At 40.8% G+C, this 21511-nt stretch overlaps 1 protein-coding gene across 3 annotated transcripts in view; it reads right to left on the reverse strand.

Annotated features, from left to right (window-relative positions):
* VPS41 (VPS41 subunit of HOPS complex) overlaps positions 1-21511 on the reverse strand; it is a 176702-nt gene that overhangs the window by 37881 nt on the left and 117310 nt on the right. For all 3 annotated transcript variants that reach the window (XM_004739346.3, XM_013059254.2, XM_013059251.2), the window contains 6 exons: positions 15274-15371; positions 11353-11482; positions 9812-9927; positions 8089-8145; positions 4785-4846; positions 3126-3207 (listed from right to left, as the gene is read on the reverse strand). In XM_004739346.3, coding sequence (XP_004739403.1) covers positions 3126-3207; positions 4785-4846; positions 8089-8145; positions 9812-9927; positions 11353-11482; positions 15274-15371 — 545 coding nt within the window. The remainder of the gene's footprint in view (positions 1-3125; positions 3208-4784; positions 4847-8088; positions 8146-9811; positions 9928-11352; positions 11483-15273; positions 15372-21511) is intronic.

Below are 21511 nucleotides of genomic sequence, written 5' to 3' on the forward strand. Positions count from 1 at the left end.
TGTACCAATTGCTACACTTTGTTCTGGGGACACAAAACTAGGGGGCTCAGAGCCTCAGGGGAACACTATGCAGACATCTAAACAGCCAACCAGAACACTGGCTACTAAGTGTTACATAAGCAAGGTGTTAACCAGGGGCTGCGATGAGCAGGGGCCCATTTTGTATCCTGAGGCAGAAATGACAAATGCCAGGAATCTATCAGGCAAAGACAGACAGAGCAGGGCACCCTGGCAGAAGGAATAATGTGAGGAAGGGCACAGAGCCATGGATGTGCACTGTGTATTCAGGGAGATCAGAGTGGCCCCAAGATGTGGGAGAGCGGTCCCCAGAAGGGAGAAAAGTGAGGCGGGGCAATGAAAACTATTTGGATTTTATACTTTGAGAAGAAGGGAAGTGAGAATAGCAGATTGATTTTTTAAGCAGCTAACTCTAGGGTAGGGTTGTTCACCGATCTGTCAGAAGGCCCCTGCAACAGCATAGACAAGAGTTGAGGCCATGGCCCCCCAGGGGAGGAGAGGCCTGGCATGGACAAGGAAGGACTGATGAGAACCAAAGACGAAACATCATGAGGACGTGAATCAGAGTTCTCATGCGGGCAGTGGCTGTGAGCTCTTAAGCATGGAGGAATAGGAACACCATGAGGTCACAGATACAGACTGGAATTGGGAAAGAAATGGATTGACAATGATTTGAGTGATCACTATCAGTAGTTCCTACAAGGAAAAAGAGCCATCACACATTTCCAGCACAGATACTGAATTTAATAAAAAGGTCTGGGTCATAAAGCCATCATGGTCATAGGACTGGGTAAGATCCTCCAGGAGCAGCCAAACAAATAAGATGAGAAGATTCCCTGGGGCAAGTGCACTATTCATAGCGCAGGCAACCTAACTGGGAAATTTTTTTTTAAAAAAGATGTTATTTACTTATTTATTTGAGAAAGTGAGTGAGAGAGAGCATTCACAAGTGGGGAGGAGGGAGAGTGAGAAGCAGATTCCCCAGGGAGCCTGATGTGGGGCTCCATCCCAGGACCTTGAGATCATGACCTGAGCTGAAGGCAGAAACTTAACCGACTGAGCCATCTAGGTGCCCTATAACTGGGAATTTTTAAAAACATATTCATAATTTCAAGAGAATACTGCAAAGGCTCATAAATATTGCATGGAGCATTGGCTGTTATATGCAATAATGAATCATGGAACATTATAAAAAACGAATGATGTACCTACCATACGGTGACTAATGTAACATAATAAAATTTAAAAAAAAAGAAAAAAATTTAAATGTTTTAAACAAACATAGGAATACTTTATTGTTTACTTTGAAGGTCATGCATTAAGTTGAAAGGTAAATTGCTTCCTTCGAAGGACATAATCAACGAAACTAAGAGGCAAACTTTGGAATGGGAGAAGATATTTGCAAATGACATGTCTTGGAAAAGGCAGTATCTAAAATATACAAAGAATTTATATAAAAAAAAGAATTTATAAAACTGAACACTCAAAACACAAATAAACCAGTTAAAAAATGGGCAGAAGACAAGAAGAGACATTTTTCTATAGAAGACGTACAAATGGCCAACAGACATGAAAAGATGCTCAACATCAATCATCTTCAGGGAAACATAAATCAGAACCACAATGAGATACCACCTCACACCAGTAAGAATGGCTAAAATTAACACCACAGGAAACAACAGGTGTTTGTGAGAATGTGGAGAAAGAGGAACCTTCTTACACTGCTGGTGGGAAACACATACTGGTATAGCCACTGTGGAAAACAGTACGGAGGGGACTCAAGAAGTTAAAAATAGAACTACCCTATGATCCAGCAATTGCATGACTAGGTATTTACCCAAAGAATACAAAAATACGGATTCGGCGGGGAGGTGGGAGGTTAGGGGAACCAGGTGGTGGGTATTAGAGAGGGCATGGATTGCAGGGAGCACAGGTATGGTGCAAAAATAATGAATACTGTTATGCTGAAAATAAATAAAAAATAAATAAAAAAAAAACGATTCAGAAGGATATATGCACTGTGATTTTTATAACAGCCTTATCAACAATAGCCAAATTATGGAAAGAGCCCTAATGAATGGATCAAGAAGATAGTATATACATATATACAAAAGAGTATTTCCCATCCATAAAAAAGAATGAAATTGTGCCATTTGCAATGATGTGGACAGAGCTAGAAAGTATTATGCTAAGCAAGGTAAGTCAGAGAAAGTCAAACGCCTATGATTTCACTCAATTTAAGGAACAAAACAGATGAATATGAGGGGGGAAAGAAAAAAGCAAATCGGAAAACAGACTCTTAACTATACAAAACAATCTCCCCTCCAGAGGGGAGATGGGTAGGGGAGGGATTAAATAGGTGACAGGTATTAAGGAGGCACCTGTGATGAGCACTGGGTGTTGTATGCAAGTGACGGAGCACTAAATCTGACACCTGAACTATTATTACACGGTATGTTAACCAACTCTAAATTAATAGGGAACTTGAAAAAGAAAAAAAAAAGGTAAAAACATGAAGTATCAAATTATTTGTTATTGCCACATGGCCAAACTTTTCCATCTGCCTTTCAGCAAATAAAATATTATTTGAAAAATGCATTAATTCTTCAGCGCATTCTAAAAAAGTCTCATTTTATAACCTACAGAATGAGACTCTACCTGTTTTCCATATTCATTAAAAAGAACAAAAAACTTCAGGGGCACCGGGTGGCTCAGTCAGTTAAGCATCTGACTCTTGGTTTCAGCTCAGGCCATGATCTTGGGGTTGTGGAATCAAGCCCTACATCGGGCTCTGAGCCTGAGTCTGCTTGAGATTCTTTCCCTCTGCCTGTTCTCCTGCTCTTTCTCTCCCTCATTAAATAATTCCTTTAAAAAAAAATCCATAAAAACGTTATATAAACACAGAATTGGTGGGATATGAGGATATAACACATATGTATACATTTTACACACATAAACTATAAAACAGATCTATATTCTGGTTTTCCTTCCTAGTTAACACTTGCTTCCCAGGAAAGAACTGATTACTAGTGTCTTAATTTTATTTCCATCTCAATCTCAATATACTACATACATAAATTCAGAGTTAAAAATAAGGCTGTGCTTACCTTAAGCTGTCCAATTTCTTTAAATTTATAAACTTCATATTCCCAGAGTGCTGCATTTTTCCCAAGAATTTTCTGGCATTTGCTGGCAGTAAAAACATCCCAGGGAGAAAGAAAAAAAAAGTAAGTAGACATTTCCTCTGCTGGTTTCGATAAATCTCTCGAACCAGAGTTCTGACAAATTTCTATCTCAGGTGCCAATGCACATAAAGGTATTACTAGATAACCAATTGATTGCATATACAAGGTGGACAGAAATCATAAAAATTATTACAAAACACATATAAATAAAGACGAACCCCTTTCTGAAGATGATGGTTAGGGGCTTTCCCAATGATTATCCTGTTCTGAGTTTCCTTATCCGGATGAGCCCTGCTGGTTTTGGGACCTTTCTCACCTTGAAGAAATGTCATCATATCCAAAATACCAATTTAAATCACTTAAAGAACTTTAAATAATGGACTACAAAATCAGACTTCAGAAATTTACAATCCTATCATAGTATATAATCTGGAGAAATACTTATATATGAATAAAAACTTAATTTACACATCGAAGAAACAGGTCTCCCTAAATCTCAGGAAACAAGAGGTCGGCCTGAAGGCTACGTTCCCAGGCTGTCTTGAGGTACTAGAAGGGAGCACCATGAAGCTCCAGGGGGAGCCACTCACACAACCCACATGGCCACTATGTAACATTTACACTCTTGTCTACCACAGACCCCTGCGACCTGAAGCCTGAAATCTGGTCACTTCCACTGAATTGCTACCCTCTTGCTGGGAGACAACTCTCCTTGAATTACAAGCAGTGGCACTGATTGCCTTCTAGAGGATGCTTGTAGAACAGCAATGGAAATGAGACGCACAGATGATGTTTCCCTCCAGAGCAAAGGGCAGGACTGTTTAGTGTTCGGTGTAATAAATATATCAGGTTCCTCTGAAGGCAGGCACGATGACTGTCCATTTAAAGGAGTCAGAGATCCTAAGCTCAGAGTTCCTTTCCTGTCATACGAGCGATGGTCGGTGCAATATCACCTGGCTGGCCCTGTATGTCGTGCTGTGGGAACTGGAGCTGTGGGATCTGGCACAAATGCCAATATGCCGGCTACTACCACTGCTGAGTTAGGCCTGTATCTCTAACCTGGGAGTCTCATGTCTTATGCCAGGACCCATGTGCTAACTTGTTAGCTTACAAAAAGGGTAACCTCTCCGACTCTTTGTGACTTTTGACATCTATTAAATTCTCTTGTTTGGGGCACCTGGGTGGTTCAGTGGGTTAAAGCCTCTGCCTTCGGCTCAGGTCATGATCTCAGGGTCCTGGGATTGAGCCTCGAATCAGGCTCTCTGCTCGGCGGGGAGCCTGCTTCCTCTTCTCTCTCTGCCTGCCTCTCTGCCTACTTGTGATCTTTCTCTCTGTCAAATAAATAAATAAAATCTTCTAAAAAAATATAAATTCTCTTGTTTGGTGAAAATGAGACAGTAGGTGGTTAACTCACAAATCCATTCTGTGGTTATAGCCACCAATACTCAAAAATTACCTCTGCAAGAACGACTCCCCCCCCCAAAAAAAAGGTTACCTCAGAGAATGGCTTATTTTCGTGTTAAAATTTATTTCTCAATTCTATTTATAGTAACAAATAACTGTGAAAATATCAGTTATTACCGTGCTGCTATGTCATACTCTCCTTTCTCCACCAGGTGGTTTATGTATGCCAAGCCAATATCCTAGGGAAAATTAAATGAAGGAATTTCATAATTAACCAGAACAACCGCAAAATTGAGCCTCATTTCCTGAGCAGCCCATGACATCAGGGTCTTACTGGCACTATGGGCTAGAACCTGTTTTATACACTGTAGGGTGCTATATGTAATTATGCTCATTTCCTTCCTAAGCAGATTTAAATGCACTTGTAGTTATATTTTCATAAATTTTAGAATTCACACAAAAATAACATTCCTATGGTAAAGGCTCCTAACTTGCCCCTGATTAGGAGATTTTCTACAGAAGAAATCTGTATATTAGAAACATGATTCAACAATTTCATGCTGTCACTGGATATAAAGTGGTTTTTCATGCTTTCATCTGTAAGACGTGAGCTACTGGTTTCCTCTGTATCACGTCTGAAGAAATGCTGTAAGAAATACATGACAACAGAACAATCATATTAAAGGGAAATACTGAATCTTAAGGTTAACATTAATGTGAAAATGATGTCCAAAAACATGTGATTCACACCCATGAGTTTACAGATGAGGAAAACAGGATTGCAGCTTGGGCTGGCTTCTGAGTAAAATTCATTTTCTTACACCATCTTCATTCTGAAAGGATCTGAGGTGGCCTGAGTCACCAAAGATGTGAGAGCTCTTGCTTGATCTCCCCCCAGGACTCTTGTGAAATATTATTACTGACTAAAAGCATTTTCATAAGAAGCTTAAACTTGTTATATAATAAAACTTGGATTTTAAGTTCTAGTTTATGTACAAAAAAAGGTGTTGTGGAATTTCTTCCCGGATGGCAGAAATGGCAGCGGCCCATTTCTGTCTCTGCCTGTATGGTATGAAATTATGCTGTGCTAGGAGGAAAAAAAAAAAGGCCACGCATAACTAATATATAGGACGGGTCCGTGTCAAGGCTGTGGGAAAATACTAATAGTTCCTACTTTATTAAATTTTACCCCAATAGTGACTATATGGGAAATCCTATTTCAAATCTGTAGAAACTAAAGAGTAAAAAAAAAAGGGGTGCCTAAGTTTATTTTTCTGCAAAAAGACCATAATCACAGCACTATGGAGTCTTTCTGTCCAGGGTCAGAGAAGAGAATGTGTCCTTTGCAGAGCCCATTTCTCCTCATGCCAGGCCCTTACCCTACTGTGCCACTCATCCTCTTTCTCTGTCCTCCTTTAACCTCAATCCTATTTTCTCTCTTCTCCTTAGCGTAAGCATGTTCAGTGTCTCTCTCACACAAAATATCCGCCATCACCAATGACCTTTTTGTGATGGCCCGGCCCCAGCCACAGTCTGCACTCCCTTCCACTTCAGAGCCAACATGCAACTCTACCTCATCATCTCCTCCTCACTTTTCCCTCCTTCCAGCACATTGAGAAGGAGTAATACAGAGAAAATTCACTCGTCACTTTCATATTGCCACACCCAGAGTACCACCGACTGGCTGAGCTTGTTTTACCTTTGACCTGCTCTCCCAGCTCCCACGAAAACCTGTCTCTGGCCATTCCAAACTATTTTGGGCACTTCTCCTTTGAATATTGGCAGTCCCAATGGTTCCATTCAAGTTCTGTTTTCTGAGGCTAGATACTCACCCCGTGTGGACTGCTTCAAACTCATGCCTTCCACTGACGCCTGTTTGCTGACAAATCTCTGGGTCCAGATCTCTTCCCTGAGCTCCACTAGGATGTCCCAGAGATGGCCCAAATCCAATGTGTCAAAACCAGTATTAATCCTCCCACACTCCCTCCTCTCAGCCTGTTCCCCCTCACATAGTCTCCCTCTTTTAGGGAATGGCAACACCAACCACCATTCCCAAAAACTGGGCGTCAACCACCGAAGACTGGGCGTCAGCCTAGATTTCTCTCCTGTGCATGAGGAGCCAGTCACCATATCCCACAGAGTCCAGCTGCCTGTCTTCACCTCCCCATTCCTACTGACTCTGTAGGTCTCATCCTACCACTTCTCTACCAAGAAGGAAGCTGTTCTGTTGATTCCTATTTTAGCTGCCTCTAGCCTCTTTCTCCCTTGGAGAATCTTTCTTTCTTTTTTTTTTTTTTTTAAAGATTTTATTTATTTATTTGACAGAGAGAAATTACAAGTACACTGAGAGGCAGGCAGAGAGAGAGAGAAGGAAGCAGGCTCCCTGCTGAGCAGAGAGCCCGATGCGGGACTCGATCCCAGGACCCTGAGATCATGACCTGAGCCGAAGGCAGCGGCTTAACCCACTGAGCCACCCAGGCGCCCCCATTGGAGAATCTTTCTAACAAGCAGATCTAATGAGTATAAACTGTCTTGTACGGGATCTCAAGATGGAGCCAAGCTCCCACTTACACATGGCCCTTCAGAATCTGGCTCTTGCTACCCATATATACACTCTGCAACTGCCCCCCACATAACTGCCCCCCACATAACGACACCAAGAGGTGTCACTTCTCTGCACTGTCCCATATACTATTCTATTGGGCAGAATACCTTCTGCTCCATTTCTAGATAATCTTTGTTTAATCTCCACACTTTTGAATGGGGGCGGGGGCAGGGATATGATCTGGTTCTCTCTCTTCTTTTGGGTTCCTGAGTTATTTTGCTTGTTTACTCTCTAGACATTTTATGTGGAGTTTTAGGGAAGTTTAAGGTGAGGAATTTGTGCCACAAACCCAAATAGCCATAAATGCAGTTTTCATCTAGAAATAAAGGTCTTGGACTCACCGATCTCTAAGGACCCTTCACACTCTCTCCGGTTTTCTGTATGCCCATCCACTGTCACAGTTAGTAAAGAAATGTGCTTTTGGTCACTAAACTTTTCCGGAGTCCAAAATGTAATGAAAACATATCTAAGGTCCTAGATTAGTCTCTATAACACAAATGACTCTTACTACGGAGACAATGAAGCAATCTGATTTTATGAAACTACTCTTGATAAATTTTGTGATAATGTGGTTTTACCTATGATTTAAAGAAACTTCCCCACACATAACTGGAAAGCTTTGTATTTAAAGTACATTTCACAAATTCAAGTCCCAAATTACCTAAAACTGCCTCCTAGCTGGTGTTCAAGTCTCTTGTTTACAAGCAGAAACAGATTCAATAAACTGAAATATTTTGACCTTGCAGGTTGGAGAATTAGTCTGAAATAAAGTCTCAAAAACATAGGAAAAATCTGTTCTTTTCAAATTACTTTCAGTCTCATTATAACTTATTGAAAGGTAAAGTTATGCTTCAAATAATAAAATTACATACTTACTAGAATCTTATGTCTTTTAATGTTCTTCTGGCTGATTTCAGCTGCCATCAAAGCTTCCTATATTTATAGAAGCATGATAAAAGGAGTCAGAAAAGAAGGGAGGGAAAATGAGAGAGAGTGGGAAAGAAAGATATTGAGGTTATAAACACTATATTTATTATGTTTTAAAGTTCTGGACTACATAAATAAAGCCCCATTTCCCTGTGGCTTTTGCTTCAAGCACGGGCATTTTTAATGTTATGGTTGAATGAACCCCACCGCATTCATACTCGAACAAAAGCAGTCAACCAAAATGAAGACTTCTCTTATTTCCATTTGAATGCATTTCCACATTAGGATATTGGAATCACATTTCAGGCACAAATCAAAATACGACACAATCTCCTCAATTCAAACAACAAAAAAAATTCATCTGTCATTCTAAATCTGCATGACATACATCAACAAAGTGGCACTTTTCCTTTATGAAATGCAAAAAAATAAACCATATGGATACATTTAGGTGTATCTGCAATTAAGATTTTGAAAATCCTTGATTTTATTTTTATTTTGGAAAGTTCATTATTATTACTATAACACAAACGTCAAAACATAAAATTATTGGGGTGCTTGGGTGGCTCAGTCAGTTAAGCATCTGACTCTTGGTTTTAGCTCAGATCATGATCTCTGGGTCAAGCCAGGCATTAGGGCTCAGTGCAGAGTTGGCTTGTCCTTCTCTTTCTCTCTTCCTTCCTAAAATCTTTTTAAAAGATTTCATTTTTTATTTGAGAGAGATAAAGAGATGACAAGCAGAGGGCAGGATGACAAGCAGACCTCCCGCTGAGCAGGAAGTCCAACAGAGGACTCAATCCTAAGACCCTGGGATCATGACCTGAGCTGAAGGCAGATGCTTAACTGACTGAGCCACCCAGGAAAGAAAATCTTTAAAAATCACATAAAATTATTTAGGGAACTACTGGATCTGAAGCAATACAGTAATAACAGAAATAGAAACTTTTTGTGTCAATTCCTGGACTCTAGTTTATCCATGAAAAACATTTTCCCCCCAAATCCTTTCAGGTGGTCACAAACTTAAAAGCAACATACAGTGGATTTTGATTTCAAAAACAAAGTTTTTGTTTGTTTTTAGCTAATTAGCATAGAAGCCCAACCAGAGAATTTCTCTAACCAAACCAACATAATATTTGCCTTTTAGCTTTTAAAGTCAGAAAGGTTTCTGCTTTTGAAAAAGAGAAACTCATCATGGGACAGTTTTCTGCTCATATCAGTCTGATTCAAGACTCAGTGAAGTGGACCACATCATTCTGTCTGCAAAGTGTTCAAACCATCCTCAGTGAACAGTAAATTAACAGCTTGACTTTACATATGAAATAAGCACAAATAAACAGTACCACTAAAATACAGAAGACAATTCTGAAATACTAGATCCATTTTATTTTCCTCGAAAAGCCACAAAACAAACACTTGCATAGGCTGGATCGAACCCACCTGTTCCCTCTACTACCACCTTCTCCTCCTCCACTGAACAGTGAAGCCAGTTAACCTCCTTGTAATCCTTTCCCCCCTAATTTCTGAAAAGAGTATTGGAAAGTTATTAGTCTCTTACATATTTTTAGCTTGGGGCATTCTAATTCACTTACACAAAAGATTTATTACAAAAACCTTTTGTCCTCTCCCTGTTACAGATGTGTCAATACTTTAAAGAAAGGAAAATCAAAACTACCTCATATTTCTTCTTTTCAAGGAGCCAGTCAATGTGGTCATCTTGGTCTCGTTCCTTGGCCACTACAACATCTCTTGGACTCACGATGTAAAAGAGTGATTCCCCTTCAGAGTACTCTAGAGGTGAGGGAAGAAAGACAGAGTGTGGGTGACTCAGCAGTAGAAACCGTGGCTGTAGTTTCAGAGACTTGGTTGGGTAACCCAACTCCAGAGGGAACAGAAAACTTGCCTACCTTTGGAGCAAGTGTGTTTGGCTCTGTTTGAAGGTGCAAGTACTTTAAAAAAAAACATTTACATGTAAAATTATTTGAAAGAAAAAAGAAGGGAGGAATACAAAAAAGGAAGGAAGGAAGGAATACAAAAAAACTTCAAAAAAGTAAGGTAGTTTATAATTCTGTGTTTAACACATTAACATTGTGACCTTGACTGAAAGATAGTGATCAAAATTCTCCAGGTCTATGGTGTATCAGAATTCATCTTCTGTATATAAACTTAATTTATGGCTATTTACAGCACTGTTCTATTTTAACAGAACAATTACACCCCACAGTTGGCGATAAATGTCTCCTGCTCATCAAGGTCAAGGCCATCTACAGTGTAAATGACAGATGCCCCAAGCCCTGAGGACATAATCTATCATTTCGGCATGTTGTGCAGAATGCCGATTGTGAGGGTTTCCTGCAGAATTCAATTATACAACCTGTTCTGAAGGGTTTCTAAGGGTGCAACAGAGTTTTCTCTGAGCACAATACCTAGCTCAGACACTTCTAGTTTGAGTCACATTTGCATTTTGCCAAGTCTGGAATAGACTCTCACGCTTCTCAACTGACTAGGGGCCACATATAAGAAAGCTCCAACTGTATAGACTATTTCTTTGTTTCCTTTGGTCAAAATGAGAACTGAAAACATGTCAATTGTTTTTGAAGCAGGAAAGAATTTCTTAAAAAAAAAAAATCTTAGGCTGTTCTACTTTCATCAATGTATTTTTAAAGGATAGGAGGACAACTGAGCACAGGGGCTCCAGTATGACCAAAGAACAGTGGTTCGGTCTTTATTTCTGAGCAGTTGACCAGTGTGCATTCATCCACTCTGCAAATACTCGGCGAACATCTAGTAGTTGTCAGGCTCTCTTCCAGGCTCTGCGCATTTGGTCACAAACAGAAAGATGACTTCTTGGCCAACCCACAGCACACTTTCCAGATACATGAGGTTGGGAGTCATATGGCAACCATAGAACCATGCTGCCTGACGTCAATGTAAGTGTTACACTAATTATGACAAAAGACATAAGAACAAAGACCATGGAGCCTACTCACCTCAGTCCTGGCCCCAAGCCTACCCCTCCCACCTACTGTGCTAGCTCAGACACATTCTGCAATATGTCTGGGCCTTGTGCCCCCATTTTCAACATGAGAGGTCTGTCCAGGTAGTCTCTATGACCCTTGCAGCACCTCAATTTAAATTACTGGTGTGTTAATCACATGAAAGGGAAAAAACCCACAAGTATAAGAAATAGCATGAGCCAGAGCCTTGGTCTCTCACCTAAATGATAATCTCTACACTCGTTCTCCTGAAAGCCTCTCACGGTCAGAGCATCAGAAGAGATCTCTTCACAGGTCTCAGGGAGTGGCTGGATGATATCCAGTCTTGGCCTGGCACAGTATTCTCTTTCCTGGGGGGAAAAGAGAGGGAAGGGTGTGTTTTCAATATGTTTCTAGAAACTGTACAAATTCATTCCAGTCAGTCATGATTAAATGCACAGGACTTCATAATTTCAGCAGATGTGAGCCCCTCTATCCACCTGCACCAACAGCCTCATCACACCATGTTACTTCCTGACCTTCTGTGTGACGTCAATATGACAGAAGCTACTGTGCCCCTACAGCCATCCGTCACTCATCTCCAAGGGCACAGCCACCACACACTTCCCCAATCAGCTTATGTCTCTTCCTCACCAATGTGAGAAAGGGTAAAAATAATATTACCAACTGCCAAAACACTGCCACTACTGGTAAGCTTACTGGTGATGCTGAAAAGCCACAGAGACGGAGAACTAGGTCGAAAACAGAACACGCTAAGAAGGCAATGGTCACCAAGAGCACAGGCCCAGGGCGGGGGTGTGTGCCAAGGGCAGGAGTCACTGGTGGCTAGCCGCGACCAAAAAACCGAGTTTTTCATTTTATTTCATTTTCATTAGTTAAAATTTAGATAGCCACATAAGGTTTGTGACCACACTTTTGAACAGTGCAGTTGTAGGTCAAGAAAGAAGTGGGGGGCCCCTGGGTGGCTCAGTGGATGAAGCCTCTGCCTTCGGCTTAGGTCATGGTCTCCGGGTCCTGGGATTGAGCCCCACATCCGGCTCTCTGCTTGGCAGGGAGCCAGCCTGCCCCCACACCTCCCGGCTGCCTCTCTGCCTACTTGTGATCTCTCTCTCTCTGTCAAATAAATAAATAAAATTGAAAAAAAAAAAAGGAAGAAAGAAGGGGGAAGGAGAGTTTTTTAGACTGATGCAGTTCCACTAACCTAGAAGGTGATGGGGTCTTAAATGACTGACTGCTCCGAATATCACAGAAGAAGGAAATGGGGATCAAAAACTCTACTAAGGTCTACTAAGGTCAAAGTCACATAAGTAAATGGTGAGACAGCAACTTGTTGAAAAAGTGGGACTTACAGTGAATCTTGAAGTCAAGGTTGTTTTACATGGAAAGCTTGAGCTTTCTGAGCATTCAGCACGCAGGCAAAAAACACACAGTTGAGCATTTTCCAAAGCAGTAAGACCTGTAGCCATGTGACACCACCGCAGAAAACCCAGATGAATGGGACAGTGTGAGATAAGTCGGGGCCTCTCCAACTCCCCAAGTTCCCCTAGGAACACTGTAAGCCTCACAGAATACTCTGGTCCATTTTTTTAGGTGAATTGAGAAGCAACTGCATTAGTTTTGTGTCTCATACATTTTAAAACCCTCCAAAAAGGGCGCCTGGGTGGCTCAGTGGGTTAAGCCGCTGCCTTTGGCTCAGGTCATGATCTCAGGGTCCTGGGATCGAGTCCCGCATCAGGCTCTCTGCTCAGCAGGGAGCCTCTTCCCTCTCTCTCTCTTTCTGCCTGTCTCTCTGCCTACTTGTGATTTCTCTCTGTCAAATAAATAAATAAAATCTTTAAAAAAAAAAAAACCTCCAAAAATAAAACAGCAACTATAAAAGATCTAATAGAGGGAAACTAGTAGAGGGAAAAAAATAGCGAATATACACCATAATTTTTCACATCTGGAAAAATGAGAATTATCTCAATTTTGAAACAATGAGAAAAAATGTAAAGACCTGAATATTTAAAAAATGAACTCTAACAATGCCAAAAAATAACAAAATTAGAATATCAAGAATAGAACAAACATTTGAAGCAAATAATAAAATAAAGGGCCTTGCCTGGTCACATAAACAGCTCCCTGAGAGGCATAAGGAAAACATCCGTGATGTGATTCATCTTGTTACTTTATAATCTTTGCTCAATGGTCAAGCAGCCCCGCTTACTAACTTCCCAGGAGTGAGAATTTGGTCTTGTTGGGTCTCTGATCTCCAATGCTTAGCATGACTCTGGATACATATATGCTTTATTAGTGGATGAAAGAGAAACATATGATAGGGGAGAGCTTACTAAATCCAGATGAAATAGTTCCTAAGCACAATAAATGACAATGATGGGGAATACAGAGCTGCACAGAGAGAGGCAGAAAAAGGTTCATAAAAATCAGCAGAGTGTCACCATGATGGCAAGGTGAGGACACACTCATGATGTGACAGGTATAAGGGAGAACATTCTGGGGGAGGATATGCAGGATATAAAGGCAAGTTTTATTTAATGTTGCAGTTCCACTGTCTTTCCCATACAAAAAAAAGAGAAAAAAGGGGAGGGACTCAGCCCCATGCTTGCTTTACTCCTTTTGTCATAATTTTATCAGTTAACTCTGTGTTTAAGGATCGAAGGTGTACTCTCGTGTCATATAAAATAGCTACATGAACTGGCACACACACTTGTGAGTCCTCTCTGAGTCTCTCACACTTCTCCCTCTGAAAAAATGCCTTCTTCTTCTCTTTCCAATTTCATTTTCTAATTTGCTCTAAGAGGTTGGCCTTTCTTTGGTCTTTACTCCTTCGTAATACTCCCTTTTATCAACAAAGGTTTCCCTGCTTCCTTTCTTTTTTTGCTCGGTTGTTTATGAGGCTTTCCCTTTTTCATTTTACTGCTGCTTTCCTATGTCTTTCAATCACATTCTCAATCTGCCCCACCTCCCTCATCAGAAAGCACTATATTTAGTCCCTTGGGAGCCACTGCTTTTCTTTATCTTCAAAAAAATAAATAAAATAATAAAGTGATGTCCTGCAACAGGGCTAGAAGCCAGCCCTATTGATTTTAGTCGCTCTGAGTATTCACTTAAGTCTCCAGCATCCCATTGCCTAGCAACATGGGCGCCCAGAGTCTCGGGTTACTATAGCGATGACTTCCCATACAAGTGCTTGCTCACAGAAATGCTCAAGAGCAGGTACCACTTCAAAACTGGGGCTCCCAGGGTTCCCCCCCATTTTATTCCTAGTCAATTGAAAAGGGGGGAAAAAAAGGAGAGGATACAGACAAGGAGAGCCCTACTTACTTTAAAGGGCTAGACAATCAATTTGTAATTTCTTTTATATACAGCACCTAAGAGAAAATCCTTTACAATAAGCTCTCCTTGTTTATGCCTTGAAGCCATCCCTAGCGTCCCCCTTCCTGGAAGAACCCCTGGACTCTAACACTGAAGACAAGCTGGGAATGGGGCCCACCCAGGCTTCAAAGGAAGACCAAGTGTCTCTACTGGGCATGCCCTCCACTAGATCACAAATATAGGCTTTCCTCCAAAGTCACAAAATTAACAAAATTTGGGTTCTCTGCTGCTTTCTATTGGCCATGCATTTCATACTCTCATTTGCATTGATGATTAAGACATCGCCACAACCATTTCAAAGCAAAAAATCAAGCTACTGAGACTCAGTCGGCCACTAAGAAGTAAGCAAATCTGTCTGGACCACAGGAAATGAAGTGCCCTTTCCATAATTCCCTCTGACCACAGGGGCCCCTCTTGTTGCGGCAGATCAACTTCATTGCTGTCATTTCTGCTAATGCACATTGTCAGCTTAGTTTCTTTGCCCTCCAGCAAAAGAAATCCTTCATTCCTTTCGACGAAAATACCAAGAGATGGAAAAAAAGAGAAAAAAAAATGACTTCCCTTGGCTCGGCAAAGGGAACAAAGGCAGGCAATGAGTGAAGCTTCTGAAAGGTAAATACATAATCTCCACCAACCTTCTTTTATAGGTCAGGAAGTTCTGCTCAGACTACAGCATGGCCCTTTCAATGGGCAACCTGATCTGGCTACAAGGCTAAAAAATGAACCCACACTTCCCTCTGCATTTGGGGTATTAAAAAAAAATTACCGTTTTTTCTGACACCTCCTTCACATAGGAAAGAACAACAAGCTGATCACAGAGAGGTGCAAGTCCACTGATGTAGAATTCAGTTTCAAACTGAGACACTGCAAACAAAAGGGATAAAAGATTCAGTGTTAACAGGAACAAAAAGCAGCCCACCAAGGAAAGGACACATCGACTATGAATGCTACGTGGATTTACCGTAGAAATCTAACATAAAGGGGGTGTGGACAAACACACTTTTTCGACAATAATGAAAGGCCAGAAAAGGATATCCAGAAACTCAAACTTAAAAATTTTCTAGCATCATCAAAAGGAAACCTGACAATAACAGCATGAACGGTCACACGTGACACTGGGACCAGCTAGTTTAAAAATGACATAGTTAAACCCCATGAAGACACTTGTAAACCCAGGAAACCCGATGAAAACTAATATTAACGACAGTAATACTTTAAAAAAAAAACAACAACAACAACCTGAATTTAGGTTTTTCACAATTAGGGCATTATAGTGATCCAAAGGTCACAAGGAATGCTACTTGTAATTATGAAACTATTGTTCCTTTTTTTTTTTTAATAATAAACATTTTATTTGAGGAATCAGAAGTAAAAAAAAAAAAGAAAAGAAAAAGGGTGTGTTAATGCAGATTATATTGTGATAAAAGATCACTATTTCCTAACTGGAATAAAGGTCAGAGAAAATAAATTTCTATCTTAAAGGCATTTAAAATGTAAAACCAGTGCATCACTTGAGAAGTATACGGATTTAATTACACTGGAGTTCACAGACCCAACAGGAAAGCTCAGTTGTAGAAGTATTAATATTGCTAACACTGTGATTCTAATAATTAGCTACTGTAAAATATTTATAATAAGTGACTTTTACTTTAAACAACTAAGTTTGGGGGTGGTTCGCTACACAGCTGACACAGTGGTGATGGGGACAGAGCCCCTTCTAGGAGTCATGCATTGTACTTACAGATTCATTCTGAAGCAGACTCTCATTTGGACCACCATATTTTCTAAGACTTTCCTGACTCAGACCTTCTCCACAGTTTGTGGTATTAGCTTTGGGTTCAGTTAAGTTTTGTGTTTTTTTTTTTTTTAAAGATTTTATTTATTTATGAGAAAGTGCAGGCAAAGCAGGAAGACCAGAGGAGGAGGGAGAAAAGGAGGGGGAAAGAATCTCAAACAGACTCCATGCTGAGCGTGGAGCCCAGTGTGGGGCCTTGATCTCACAACCCTAAGATCACAACATGAGCTGAAATCAAGAGTTGGATGCTTAACCAACTGAGCCACTAGGCACCCCAGATTCAGTTAAGTTCTATGATGAAACTGCTCTTTTCTCCAAACTAGGGGAAGTTAGTATAGTGTATCAGAAATAATATTTAATGTAGCAGCAGCTGGGTGGCTCAGTCAGTTAAGCATCTGCCTTTAGCTCAGATCATGATCCCAGGGACCTAGGATCAAGCCACACATCAGGCCACCAGCTCAGTGGGGGAGTCTGCTTCTCCCTCTGTAAAAAAGAAACAATATTTAATGTAGAGTCAGGAAATCTGGGTTATAACTTCCAGTAAATTGAACTTGGAAAAAACATTTAACTTTTGCAGGTATAATTTTTCCCATCTATAAAATCATGTACTCAGAGTAGAAATAAAATCCCCAACACAGATGAAATGAGGGGCTACTGAATTTTTCTTCTGCCTCTTTACTTTCCTTACAGATCCCTTAATGTTGTCTTTTATCTTTAATGTCAACTTCTTACACAACTGTTTTCACAATTTTCACACCAAAATGAAATTGAGGTTGACAAAAAAAAATACTAACTAGTTAGTAACATAAACATTAAAAAGGTAATATTTCTTATGCTTTGTCCTTGGTTAGATCACAGAGGTGGCGATGGTGCCCTGTTAAGAACCAAAGAGTAGAGCTCCAAAGACAGGTGCTGTGGTCCCAGCACTGCCACTAACACTTTTCCTCAGTCTTTGTGACTCGAACTCAGTATTTTTCTTCAGGCACTTAAAACTACTTTTGGTAAAATGGTAATGTGATACACGTTCACATGAAGTGCATATGCAGAGAACCACTGCCACCATGACCTCATGTACAGATAAGCACATCCAGGGTAGCCAGGCATGGAAAGTTCTAGAGAAGCTCCCACAGGGGGAGCTGTACACAGGAGTAGGGGGTAGGGAAGGGACAGGGGAGGGCTGGAATATATAGATGCTACTGGACAGTATGCAGCCATGTAGGCCCAGTGATCAAAGAGGTGGCAATTTCACATTATAGAAGGCATTCGGGTACATTAACCAGAGGTTCTGATTGCCATCACTCTTGAAGTGGTTAAACCCCATTTGGTAGAAACAGATTTGAGTTTTCTTTTACTAAATAACATTTCATGATTGAAATGCTACACAAGCAGTTCAATCAGTCAATCAATCAACCAGCCAGAGATGCCACAGATTCTTGGGAATTATCAGGAAGCTTTCATGTAGCCAGTGGTTGGTGAACAAGGTACTCTCCCTATTCAGGACGCCAAATATGCCTAGGCTCACAGTGACGGAGAGTATCATTGTCTCTCCTACAGGTAACCAAATATACATCAAGCCTTGGTTTCAATGAATGCACTGTAAGGAACAGAACAGAGAAGCTGGAAAAATAATTCTATCCAAATCTTCCCTGCTCCACATACTTACTTCCCAGTCCTCAAAAGCTTCCATTTGTAAGACAGAAAAGTTCCTGTTAAGAACGATAGAAAATCTAATGTGTTCTTAAAGAAAATAAGGGAAAATGTGCAGAGCCACATAGCTATTTCACTTCTCAATTTCAGACACTGTAATAAATGCTTTTGTTAAGTACTAGATCTTACCAGACTTCACTAAGAATCAGTAATAATTTAGGCAGACAATGCAAAGTGGCTAAATTACAAACTAACTGGAAAAATGTTATTTACAAAGACAAGATGTCACATATAAAAGTAGTGTCAAGATTAGTGTCAAGAGAAGGAAATGTGGAATGGCAATGTTTATTCTCCTGAAGAACGTTCATAAACGATGTAAAAGTTTATGGGCTGATTTTGTAGAAATGGGGTTTTCTATTTCAAAATTTTAAAGGACCGGTGGATGTTCTGGTTAATTATTTTCCCGGAAATTCTCTTCTTTTACACATACCAGTGATTTTAATCATTTTAATGAAGATTACTTGTTTTTCCCTAAAGGAGAGCTAGTTTAAATACAGATAGTTTATGGGTCTATTACCACAGAAGCTCATCTTTAAACTGGTTATCTGGAAAAGATAAATCACAAAGACAATAAAGACAAACTTGGTTGGAGAGCACTAAAACACACCAGAAGGTAAAAGCTGAAGAGGGAAGAAAAAGGAGAGAATGCCTTTTCTGGAGAAAGCCCGAGCCAGCAGCTCTACCTCAGGAGATGATCTACAGAGTGCGGTGATGGTGCCCCAGCCCTGCAGGGGGCGCTGTGCTCACTCTGAGTAGGAAGGACATGGCAAGGGGGTACTGGTCAGGACTGAGGCACAGCTTTCATTTTCTGCCTCCACAGATGCAAGCGCTGCTGTGCCCTGGCTTTTTCTGGAGTAGCCATTCCTTGAAACGCAAGAAGAAAGAATTCAAGGAAAAAGACAAAAGTGAAGATTCCAAGCATACTGACAGAAAATTTCAAAAGGACTATTCACAGGAAATTTCTATTCAGGGAGGTCCACTGGATGAAGAATGAGGACACTGTTGCAGAAGGGAGGTTAGAGTTCTAAATCCACACTGTCCAGTATTAAATTAATGCAAGCCAAAGAGACAACTTGCACATGCAATTTTAAATGATCTAGTAGCCATATTAAAGAGTAAAAAGAGGTAAATTAAAAAAAAAAAGATTTTATTTATTTATTTGACACAGAGAGAGAGAGAGAGAGAGATCACAAGTAGGCAAAGAGGCAGGCAGAGAGAGGGAGAAGCAGGCTCCCCACTGAGCAGGGAGCCTGATGCGAGGCTTGATCCCAGGACCCTGAGATCATGACCTGAGCTGAAGGCAGAGGCTTAACCCACTGAGCCACCTGGGTGCCCCGAAAGAGGTAGAACTTTAAAAATATATTTTATTGGGGCGCCTGGGTGGCTCAGTGGTTTGGGCTGCTGTCTTCGGCTCGGGTCATGATCTCGGGGTCCTGGGATCGAGCCCCGCATCGGGCTCTCTGCTCCGCAGGAAGCCTGCTTCCCTCTCTCTCTCTCTGCCTGCCTCTCTGCCTACTTGTGATCTCTGTCAAATAAATAAATAAAATCTTTAAAAAAGTATATATTTTATTTAGCACAACATATCTAAAATGTTTTCAACACGTGACAACATAAAAAATTAATGGGGCCATTTATTTATTTTCATACTAGGCCTTTAGAATCCTGTATGCCGCGCAGCTCAACCCACACCTGCCGCTCTTCAAGGATTCCATGTGGCCAGTGGCTTTTGTAGCACAGATCAAGATGCCCAACAGACTGTTTGTCTTAGAAGTCCAGTAATTGTACTCAAATATATCTTGATAGTGCTCATCGTGGGTCACTCGCTTAGATACACAAGGGTGTATTTTTAATTTATAGCTTTCAGTTTTGTTTCTTTGTAGTTTCAAGAAACTTTTCTTGAATTATTGTTTTCTCATATCTGCTCCTTTCCTTTGCTTTGTTTTGTTCTTTTCTTCAGGGACTCTTATTTGTAGGCTGAATCATCTTTGCCAGTCTTCAGTATTTACCATGTCACTGCAGACCTTTTTTTCTTATTGCTTTGTGATTTTTAAAATTGTCCTATTATTTATAAATATTTGAGGTCTGTCATCTCATTTGAGATTTTCAAAAATTCTGAACTTTGTTTTTTCATGTCTTGCTATTACTTTAAAAGAAATGTCTTATAGCTTGTTGTGAGTGTCTCTTTCTGGTTTCTTGTTTTCATTGCCAACAATGTCCTTCTGCTTCTTATTTACTTTTCCTTAACCCTCAGTATGAGATTTGACCTTGGTACCTTTCCAGTCCTCATCCGTGGGTGATGTCATGGTCCCCCGATCTCTTAGAAAGAGACAGGGACTGGGAAGCTCTTCAATTTACAGAGTTCCCTCCTATGCTGTTTTCATTTAGTGTTAAAAACCTGGCCTTTTGTTTTCTGAGTCTTCCTGGCATTGCCCCTGCCCCTGCCCTACTTCTCTCTCTTCTCTTCTGTTTCTACAGTCCATATCCTGATTTCAGGGTTTTTTTTTTTTTTTTAAGATTTTTATTTATTTATTTGACAGAGAGAGATCACAAGTAGGCAGAGAGGCAGGCAGAGAGAGAGAGAGAGGAGGAAGCAGGCTCCCTGCCGAGCAGAGAGCCCGATGCGGGACTCGATCCCATGACCCTGAGATCATGACCTGAGCCGAAGGCAGTGGCTTAACCCACTGAGCCACCCAGGCGCCCCTGATTTCAGGTTTTATCCTCCTCCAGCCTCAGCACACAGGACTAGGTGCTCAACGGCTAAGGGTTCAAAGAGGCCAGTGGGCTGTGAGCCCCTTACCTAACCTGTGCCCACTGATGAGTGGTCTTCCCCAGGGAATACGCACCTGCTGACTGGAAGTTCTTCTGATCTCAAATTCACCAGATGCCCCCTTGCTCCCCTCTACTTTCTCTCACACAGACATTGACACCATCACCCATCTTGTGGCTGTCGGTGCCTTCTCCCACTCACCTATATCTGGGGTTCTCAGGACTACTTTGTCGTTCAGTTGTGTTGTACATGTTGTTGATGAGTCCTTGGTTATAGGATCTAGTTGTTCCATTTTTAGGTGATGACACAGGCAGGTTGAAAAATTATGCTACCCCTACCACCATCTTCTGAGAATCCTCTAAGCACAAAATGTTAAGCTATCCATGAGGCACACCAACTTTATCATCAGCTGGGGCAACAGGGTCGGGGTTACAGTCACAGATACACAGGTACTGTTGGGCCTACCACTGCATACCCACTCTCTGTTTCAGAACGATTGCCAAAAGAAATTAACAACAACTTTCTTGTACCTTGGGTCTTACATCTTTGAGGGTCATCAACTACTTAATAAAGCATTACTGAGCACCAATTTGGCATAAAACATTCTTTCAGAAGCATCAGAATGCAAAAGACCCTGCCTGACTTAAAAGGCACTGTGAATCTAGAAGCAAATAATAATGAATAACAATAATAATAATAATAGTAATAACACATGCTATGCAAAAATGGAAATAA

Source organism: Mustela putorius, unplaced genomic scaffold (genome assembly GCF_011764305.1).
Source record: "Mustela putorius furo isolate JIRA1106 unplaced genomic scaffold, ASM1176430v1.1 tig00003845_pilon_pilon_pilon, whole genome shotgun sequence".
NCBI classification, from domain to species: domain Eukaryota; kingdom Metazoa; phylum Chordata; class Mammalia; order Carnivora; family Mustelidae; genus Mustela; species Mustela putorius.